The sequence below is a fragment of the Eptesicus fuscus genome, chromosome 14 (genome assembly GCF_027574615.1).
Source record: "Eptesicus fuscus isolate TK198812 chromosome 14, DD_ASM_mEF_20220401, whole genome shotgun sequence".
Taxonomy (NCBI): domain Eukaryota; kingdom Metazoa; phylum Chordata; class Mammalia; order Chiroptera; family Vespertilionidae; genus Eptesicus; species Eptesicus fuscus.
In genome coordinates, this window is record NC_072486.1 from 52,241,209 (window position 1) to 52,251,300 (window position 10,092).

Here is a 10,092-nt window from a genome sequence, read left to right on the forward strand (position 1 = left end):
CTCTTTGAAGGCAGAAAGTATCTTCATATTTAGGCAAATTCAATAGTAAGCACAGAGCCTAGCACGAGTCAGATGCACAATATAAATTATGGGCTGGCTGGTTGACTCAATAAATGGGAGAGTAGTGACATGAAGGAAAGGGCTGATACATCTGAGGAGGTAGGTATTTAACATCAGGCAGAGGGGTTGAGGTCAGCACAAATGCTTGGTTATAGCCACTGGAGATAATGTCAAAGGCATACAAACAGGAGGTAGCATCACATAGATGGGTGGGGCCAGTATCCTGCATGCAGTTCACAGAGGGATGTGATTTCAGAGTTTCACAAAGGAGGGACCAGAGAGAAGAAGGCTATGGACAAACTGTAAGCTTCAACATCTCTCAGATTAGGTACTTTATAATATGATAGCAAAACACTGATCTATTCTCTACTATGTCAAGGACCAAGTCACCTGATCTCTGTTCTTCTTCTTCTGACACTTGATACCATCACCTACTCTGACTGACAAGCACTTCTTCTGGAACTGAATCCTGCTATTGAAAGAATTAAGATGATAATTTTTCCCAGCCCTTTCTTGCCTTATCTTAATTAAACCTTTACTCTCTCTCTTTCTCTTCTCTTCATCCTTTCCAGAGATTCTGAGTTGAACTTCATCCTTTGAAAAGGTTTCTGACATCATTATGAAGTTTATCCTCTTCTGGGTGATCTTGAATCTGCCTCGTGAGTGTTGGCACATTTTTCTTTACTTGCCCAAGATAAATCCCAGAGGAAGCATGAAAGGTGGATAAAGATAGGAACAACATTTCAGACTACAAGTGCAGGCTTGATTCCCTCTCCCTCACTGCTGCCACCATCCCCACCAGGTTTCCTCCTGTGACACTGCCTGTCTGCCTCACCTCAGGCTGACTGTTGTATGTTTTTGGAGGTAGCATGGACAGTGGAACCCCAATACCAGACCTGCTCCTAAGGAAGAGTGAGAGCTGACCCTGAGCCTGTCTAGGATAGGATTGATTTTGGTATGAGATCTTGTCTGGGCATGGTTCCAATATTCAGGCAAACCCCTGGAGGTAATCATAAGTCCCCTTTCTCTCACATGCCACATTCAATCTGTTTGGAAAATTTAGTAGAATACATATCCTACCTTATAATAGAGAAACATGCAAATTGACCGCACCTTCGCTATGCCCACGATTGGGCCAGCAGGAGGCTGGGGGACGGGACTCTGGGTGGCCTATCCAGTCGTTGAGAAGATCAAGATGGCGGTGCCCAGTCCTCTTAGTTCAGGGGTCCCTGGGGTGATCGGCACCCTGGGGGTTGTGGCCGGGCCCATGCAGCTGCTCCCGGGGGTTCCTGGGGCGATCGGTACCCAGAGGGGGGCGTGGCCGGGCCCATCCAGCTGCTCCCTTGGGTCCCTGGGGCGATACGCACCCCAGGGGGGCATGGCCAGGCCCATGCAGCCGCTCCTGGGGGTCCCTGGGGCGATCGGCACCCTGGGGGGGCGTGGCCGGGCCCATCCAGCCACTCCCTGGGGCGATCGGCACCCGGGGGGGCATGGCTGGGCCCATCCAGCCGTTCCCGGGGGTCCCTGGGGCGATCAGCACCCCGGGGAGGGCGTGGCCAGGCCCATGCAGCCTCTTGGGGGGGGGTCCCTGGGGAGATCAGCAACCTAGGGGGGCGTGGCCAGGAGATCAGCAACCCCGGGGGCCTAGCCGGCCCATCCAGCCGCTCGCGGGTGTCTCCGGGGATATAGGCAACCTGCGGGGGCGTGGTCGGGCCCATCCAGCCTCTCCCAGGGGTCCCTGGGGAGATCAGCACCCTGGGGAGGTGAGGCGGGACTCGCCCAGCTGCTCCCAGGGTCCCTGGGAACATTGCAGGCACGTGGTTGCTGAGACCCAGACCAGGCCTCTGGCCACAGATTCATAGCTTTGCAGAGACCTAGGGCAGGGATCTGCCTCATCTGCAGAGAGACAGAGGTTCTGCAGTGCCCCCAAGACGTGGGTGGGCCCAGCCAGGGATCAAGGGGCATGGAAGGACTCCTGGCAGAGGGGCAAGGACCCTCACCCCTGAGGCGGGAGTTGAGGGGTGGTGCCACCTCAGTGGAGGGGTGCTGCACTGCAGGGTACTGGACTGACTGATGTGATTCAGAGAAGCTTCCAGTGCTAATGGGCCTCACTCAGGCAGCCTTCACACTTCAGAGGCAGTGACTCCTGCTCCTGCCTTGACCCAAAAGCAAGCTCGCTACACCCTGCTCCATAGCAGAGCATACCTAGGCAGTGAGTGGGAAGCCTTCCACCTGCTTCGGAGAAAGGGGGGCAGTAAAGAATGGGGGGCAGGGGACGGGGAGAGGAAAGAATGTGGAGCATCCGCAATTAAGAGGTGCTCGAGAAAGAGGCTGGGAAGCCTGACTGGAAGGTTTGTTCTGTTTGCTGGGCCGCTGCCCCTTAGGAAGCGCAAAGAGCATGGCTCTGAGGGCTTCCTGTGTGCTGAGTCAAGTTCCACAGCCAACTGGAATTGGCCTCAGTTTCCTGGTCTGTAAAATGGATGAAGAGTGTCCCAGTGCCTTCACTGAGCTTTGATGGCCAATTGAGATACTATAAAAAGAAAATGAGGGAAGAAGTGAGAAAGAAAAGGAAGGACAAGCAACACAAAAGAAAGACTGAAAGGAACCTGTAAACCCATTGTCACTTAAATAGGGAATATAGTCAATAGTGTTGTAATGATGGTATGATGCCAGGTGGGTACTAGAAATATCGGGGAACACTTTGTAAAGTATATGATTGTCTAACACTATTCTGTAACTAATATAAAACCTGAAACCAATACAAAATAATGTTGAATGTAAAGAAATGAAAATTGGAGTGAAATTTTTATAAATTTCAAAGTTTAAATAAAAGCTGTAAAGGAAGGAAGGGGAGAATAAAATGTGTTTTTCATTTTGCCACTTCATTAAGAAGACAGTTGTCTTTATATGTTGCTTTTATACTTTTCTAAGTCATTATCTCATTTTAATTTCCGGACAATTTAAAGACAAGATAAGTATTCCCTCCACTATTCAAAGAAAGGAAATCTTGGTGTCTGGTCCTAATGATTCAATCGTCAAGCCCTTATTGTAAAGCAGGGTTAGTAAAATTTTCTGTGCAGGGTCATATCTATACTAATAAAAGCCTGGGGGTGATCAGGCCTGCAGGGGAGGGTATTTGGGGGCAATCAGGCCTGCAGAGGAGCAGTTAGGGGGCAATCAGGCCAGCAAGAGAGCAGTTAGGGGGCAATCAGGCAGGTAGGTGAGCGGTTAGGAGCCAGCGGTCCCGGATTGTGAGAGGGATGTCCAACTGCAGGTTTAGGCCCGATTCCACAGGGATCTGGCCTAAACCTGCAGTTGGACATCCCCCAAGGGGTCCCATATTAGAGAGGGTGCAAGCTGGGCTGAGGGCCACCCTCCCCAGTGCACGAATTTCGTGCACCGGGCCTCTAGTTCTAAATAAATCTGAATCCAATAATATCTTATCACCTCTACTGCTCACCATGGGCCAAGCCACCATCTCTTGCTTGGATTATCAAATGATTCTAACAGGCCTCTCTGCTTTATACTCTTACACTCAACTTTATACTCAACACTTCTCCATAAGGAAATTATCATCACTCATTCACCAAACATCACACATCCCATTTCACTCAGAGACAAGTCCACGTCCTATAAAGCTCTGCATCACTTCTTTGGCCTCTCTCCTTTCCTGCTCTTCTCCCCGTCACTCACCATGCCAGCCACATTGGCCTCTGTTGCTGTTCCTTTAACAGGCATTAGGACTCTTCTCCAGCTGTTTACTCTGCCTAAATCCTGTTACCCAGATATCTGATTATCTCCCTTCCCCAGCTTCTTTCTACTGTTCATCTCTCATGTCCACGAGATTTACCCTGACTATGGATATAATACTGCACAGTGCCCCAACACACACACACACACACACACACACACACACACACACAGACACACACACACACCTGCTACTTTCTTCCCCTCTTTCCTTGTTCTACTTTTGTTTCAAAACACTAATCATCATCTAACATACTGTCTCATTTACTTGTGTATTATGTTTGTTATTACTGAATGTCTCCACTCATTAGAATGTATGAGAGCAGAGATATGTGTCTGTATTTTTCACTATATAGCCCAAGCACCTTGAACAGCCTGGTACCACTAGATACTCAATGTTTTCTTTTTGAATGAATGGGTGATTTCCCTCCTTAGACTCTGTTAGTATTTCGTCTGTTCTTTAAATGGCACATTTGTTCTCCCTTACATTGCTGTTGGGAGGACAGGATGAGATTGGTCAAAGCATTCTAAAACTGATAAAAATAGTTAAGTTCTTCAAGCGTTAATTTAACATATGTCCACTAAATTGTGGAAGGTATTTGAGAAAGCTTGTGTTTTCATTGGAATAATACGTATTGATGACTGAAAGGGAAAAACCCTTTTATCTTTTGAAATAAATATGTTTCTATCACCTATAATAATATGCAAATTGACCAAACAATAGAACAGCAGAACGACCATCCAGATGACCTCCCAGACGACCTATGACATGCACTGGCACCAGGCCAGCCAAGGCGGGTGCAATGTGATTGGTCAAGGGGGCCCTGCAATTGCCTCACAATTGCCCCACAGAGGGAGGCCCAGGCCACCCTCTGCAGAGTGATCGATTGAGGGGGTGGGGAGGCTCCGCAATCAATTGCCCCAAAGAGGGAGGCCCAGGCCACCCTCTGCCAGGCCACCCTCTGCATGGCAATCTATCCTGGAGCCCCGGCCAGGTGGGCAGGGCCTCCCTCTACAAAGCCATCAATCACAGAGCTATGTGATCAATTGCCATGCAGAGGGAGGCCCAGGCTACCCAGCTGGCAGTGCTGCAGTGTGTGGGGCCTCCCTTTGCGGGGGGATCTATCTGGAGGCTCCCGCGATCAATCACCCCACAGAGGGAGGCCTAGACCACTGCCCAGCAACGCTGTGGAAGGTGTGCAGGGCCAGCCAAGCAATCGCACCCCATGCCTGTTGCCCACAGTGGGAGGTGACTGGTGGCAGGGGGCGGGGGTGGGGGGGGGCAGTGCTGCACAGATGGCAAGCAATGGCAGTGGCAGGGGAGGGGCCAGCTGTGGGCAGCCAGGGGAAGGAAAGCCCTGATAGGCCCTGATCACTAGTCAGGCCTAGGGACCCTACCCAAGGGGTCCCAGATTACAAGAGGGTGCAGGCTGGGCTGAGGGACAAACCCTCCCCACCCCCCGTGCATGAATTTCATGCACTGGGCCTCTAGTTTTCTTAATATTTTTCAACAAAGTAAGCCAGATTACAAATTCAGCTTACAGTTGAAGATATTGGAGAGAAGGATAGGGAAATTTGGGTCTATTAAGTAATTTTCCTTGTTTTTTCAAGTGATCTCTGGAAAAAACCTCAGAATTTCCTGTCTATGCTTCTCTTTCCAGGTGCTTTGGCCTATGACCCAGATTACATACATGACATCACTCCCCCCTATTTGGTCTATTTGAAATCTGATTACTTGCCCTGTACTGGAGTCCTGATCCACCCCCTGTGGGTGATTACAGCTTCAAGCTGCAACTTACTGTGAGTAATAAGGCCCCAATGCCCCTCTATTCTTGGGGTGTTCAGGTTGGGAACAGACCTTTGCCTGGGACTGATTAATTAAATGGGATTTAGGGAGGCCTTCTGGGGATGTTCAGTAATAGAGAAATAAGTCTGTGGGGAGGAGCTAATAAAGGGCCAGACGGATGGATAAGCCATCTCTGTTAAGTCCTCTCAAGAACACCCATATTGTTCCAGGAATCTTAAGGTGGTATTGGGGGTTACAAACCCATCAAGCCTCACTGAAAAAGATGTACAAGTGGTTGGCTATTCGAAGATGATTAATCATCCGTACTTCTCAATCACTTCTATTGAGAATAACCTAATGTTGATCAAGTTGGAAAGATACATTGAAGTCAATGACTACGTGAAACTGGTCAGCCTGCCCAAAGAACCTCCCAGAGAAAACACCATGTGCATGGTCTCCACCTGGGCTTACAACATATGTGACATCTGTGAGTGACCCCAAGATCATCTCTCGGAATCAGACATGCTTCTATCTCTTCTCTACTCTTGGCTTCTACGATTTTCCCAGTTCTTTCTTTTAACCTCTTTATCCATCTGTTTTATCTCCTTTACCCTCTGCCTAAACCTCACTCAGGGAGTCCTTCAAGCCTTTTCCTCCACTGTATCTTTCTATCATCTTTGCTTTCATATAAAATAGAAGTAGTGTTGGTAGAAAGAAGACATTTGTATTCTGGTCCTATTTTGCTGTGTGATAATGGGCCACTTCACCATGGACCCTCTTAACTCTAAAATGTGGCTTAACCTATATTAGATGTTTTCAAACTATTCTAGACAATCAAGAAAATTGCCTTTAAATATCATGAAATAATACTTATGTATTAAACATAAGGTGCATACATGATATTGTGCTTAATCAGGCAGATCTTCCTGGTGCAAGATTGTGTTAGACATAAATAATGAAAAGTTTAAGAAAAATATTTCTGAAACATTTTGAACTGGTGATATTCTGAACATTCTCTCATGTATTCAGCAAATCAAAAAGTGACTCTCATGATTTTATCAGTATACGTCTCTATGTGTAATTTGAAACCACCAAACTACATGTTCTAACTCAACTTTCGTCTATGTCACACTTTTCAGATTCCATTAACACACACACACACACACACACACACACACACACACACCTTTGGGTACGCTAATACAGCTTTCTCTTGGCTAAGTTTTGTGCCTGTCTACTGCTTATCCCATTCCAAAATGTTCATTCAAATTCTATCAACTGTTTGTAGCTGTGAACCAAGATAGTGAATACTGGGGAAGGGGAAAAACTGATCAAGTATAAGAAAAACAGAACTATGATATTGTCCCTTAGGAAAAACTATTGATTGAATTTTACTCATGAGTAACTTATTTGAGTATATTTAATATACACCAGACACTAGAAACCATAGTATGGGAGGAGAGTCATTTTCAACAAGCCTGTCAGGTTACTTTCATCCTCCTACTGCTACTTTTTTTTCTAGAAGCAAGAGGTGGCTATACACTTACCCTAGTAATCCTGCCATCACTGCAGCCTTTTTTAACTGCTCTTCAGTCAATACCTTCACACCTTGGGCTACATTTTTTTAAACATATTTAAAAGTAGAAATTCTTATTTCCCTGGCTTTATTGAGTTATAATTGACAGATAAACATCTCATATATTGAAGGTGTATAATACTATATATATATATATATATATATATATATATATATATATATATATATAGTGATGCCCCAATCAAGATAACTATGTTTTACCTTACATATTTACTGTGTGTGTGTGTGTGTGTGTGTGTGTGTGTGTGTGTGTGTGTTGAGAGCATTTACTATCTATGCTCTTAGACAATTTCAAATACACAAAAATATAATATTATATACTACAGTCACCATGCTGTGCATTAAATTCCCAGAACTTCTTCATCTTATAACTGAAAGTTTATACCCTTAGGTCAACATACCTCCATATGCCCCACCTCGAGCCTCAGCAACTGCCATTCTAGTCTGTTTCCATGAGTTCAGCTTGTTTAGATTCCACACTTAGGGAAGATCATACAGTATTTGAATTTCTGTGTCTAGCTTATTTCACTTATTATAATGTCCTCTAGACAAATAAAAATTCTTTGTCCTTTGAGAGTCAATTTGAGTTTTGAAAATAGGCAAACGTTCATTGGGTGAGCAGTATGTCTGATTCATTTTGGTTGCCAAAGACCAGTGACTTACACAAAAAAGTGCAGTTTATTTTTATCTGGCTCATGAAGTAGTGAAGTAAGCATTTCTTAAAAATTCTTTCCCATTTATGCAATATGCTGTACACCTTGAAACTAATACAAAATAATATTTATTGTAAACTGCAATTAAAAATATTCTTTACATTTTTAAAAAATGCATTCCCAGAAGAAATGCTGAGCCATACCATTATTGCTGGACTGGAAAATAAAACAAAGAACATCAAACATTTTCTTTTCAAGAATGAATATACCATTTCCAGATAAAGAAATTCAAATAAACACAATCCCATTAGAAAAACAAAATAAACTACTTTTCCCAATGAAAACTCCTTGGCAAGAATACCTAACATAAATATTAATATTACTTTGTTCTTGTTTATCTCATTCTGTTGCACTGAAAAAAAAAAAACACCCACAAAAACTTCGTCATGAGTCTGCACAGTCCACAGTATTTGCAAACCATTGATATAAAGGAAATAACTTGAATTAGAAATCAAGAGACCCACTTTTAAGTTCTTTCGAGAACTTTTTAATTCTCATATTGTGGATTTAAGAAAATCACTTTTTGAGTTAATTTTTTGAGCATATACTGGATTTTTTTATCTGACAAATGAAAAACTAAGCATAGAGCTCTCTAAATTCCTTTAAGCTCAAAATAGACATATAGTTTTAGGGTACAAACTTACAATTAGTAGATAAACAAGTACTGGAAATCTAATGCACAATATGGTGACTATAAACAACAATATTGTATTATAATCCAACTTGCTAAGAGACTAGATCTTAATTATTCCCACCACAAAAAGTAAATTATAATTATGTGACATGATATTGATTCTAACTATTGCTACAATGGCAATCATATTACACTACATAAACATATCAAATCAGCATGTATACCTTAAATGTACACAACATTGCAAGTCAAATATATTTCAATAAATTAAAAAGGAGTCAGTGGTCCTAACCAGTTTGGCTCAGTGAATAGAGCATTGGCCTGCGGACTGAAGGGTCCCAGGTTCGATTCCGGTCAAGGGCCATGTACCTTGGTTGCAGGCACATCCCCAGTAGGGGGTGTGCAGGAGGCAGCTGATTGATCTTTCTCTTTCATTGATGTTTCTAACTCTCTATCCCTCTCCCTTCCTCTCTGTAAAAAAATCAATAAAATATATATTTTTTAAAAGGAGTCAGTGATAAATTTAAAATATGGGACAAATAAAAAATATGAAAGCTAAATAAATAAATTAATCTTCATTTCACAGGACATTCTTTAAATGTTTAATTTTCCAGAAAATTTTTAAAGTAATTTGTTTCATTTCATTGCAGAGATCAACTTCCAAGAGTTTAATCTATTTTGTAAGGAGATAGACATTTGTGTCATGAGAAATTGTTAATCTGATACTTAGCTGCCACAGTTCTGATTTCTCTCAGTATTTGGCCTCTTTTCCTTTCTGCTGGGAGAAGAGGAAATATGTTGAAGAAGAGGGAAAGGAGAAGAGAAGATTTGGTATCTGAGGACGTTTTACTTCTCTCTTTCCTCTAGCAAAGGACCCTGACTCACTGCAGAATGTGAACATCTCTGTTATCTCCAAGACTAATTGCCGCAATGCCTATAAAAGTTATGACATCACACAAAGTATGTTGTGTTTGGGCATTGTGCCAGGAAGAAGGCAGTCCTGCAAGGTAAGCTACTCTCAATACCTTCCTGTTCCCATTTTGTTCCAGTGCCTTTTGCCAGAAAGATAACCCAGTTTCCTTTTTCCTGGCAGGAAGTCACAGCTGCCCCAGCAGTCTGCAATGGGATACTTCAAGGAATCCTCACTTTTACGGATGGATGTGTTTTGAGAGCTGATGTTGGCATCTATACCAGAATCTTTAACTATGTACCCTGGATTGAAAATACAATCCGAAACAACTGAGCTCCCTCAGCAGGAATTCTGGACCATTTGACTCAGCCTGTACCCATGTCTAGCCTTACAAGCAAATCTAAATAGACTCCTTGGGTTCCATCCTGCATACCTGTCTCATTTCTGCCCAACAGAGAAGGTGACTTGTACATACCTGTACTGTGACTATATGAGACAACCCTCCTACTTCCCCTGTCAATGAAGATGGCAAACTCAGTACCCCTTAGACAGTTAAAGTTTATGAAATGGGGATGGTGTTCTCTCTAACAGATTGACTTATTGTGGGGGGGTGGGGAAAGCCACTCGAAAGCCATTTGGGGT

General features: G+C 43.8%; 1 protein-coding gene across 2 annotated transcripts; it reads left to right on the forward strand.

Moving 5' to 3' along the window:
- Nucleotides 1-335: 335 nt before the first annotated feature.
- Nucleotides 336-9,872, forward strand: PRSS58 (serine protease 58). 2 transcript variants are annotated; one of them, XM_054726616.1, is made up of 6 exons: nucleotides 336-388; nucleotides 633-719; nucleotides 5,472-5,610; nucleotides 5,827-6,083; nucleotides 9,408-9,547; nucleotides 9,634-9,872. In XM_054726616.1, the coding sequence occupies exons 2-6, from the start codon at nucleotides 680-682 to the stop codon at nucleotides 9,781-9,783; spliced, it is 726 nt and encodes a 241-aa protein (XP_054582591.1). In that variant the 5' UTR covers nucleotides 336-388; nucleotides 633-679; the 3' UTR covers nucleotides 9,784-9,872. The 2 variants fall into 2 exon arrangements, with proteins under 2 accessions (XP_054582591.1, XP_054582592.1); XM_054726617.1 differs by having other exon boundaries at nucleotides 339-362.
- The last annotated feature ends 220 nt before the right edge of the window (nucleotides 9,873-10,092 follow it).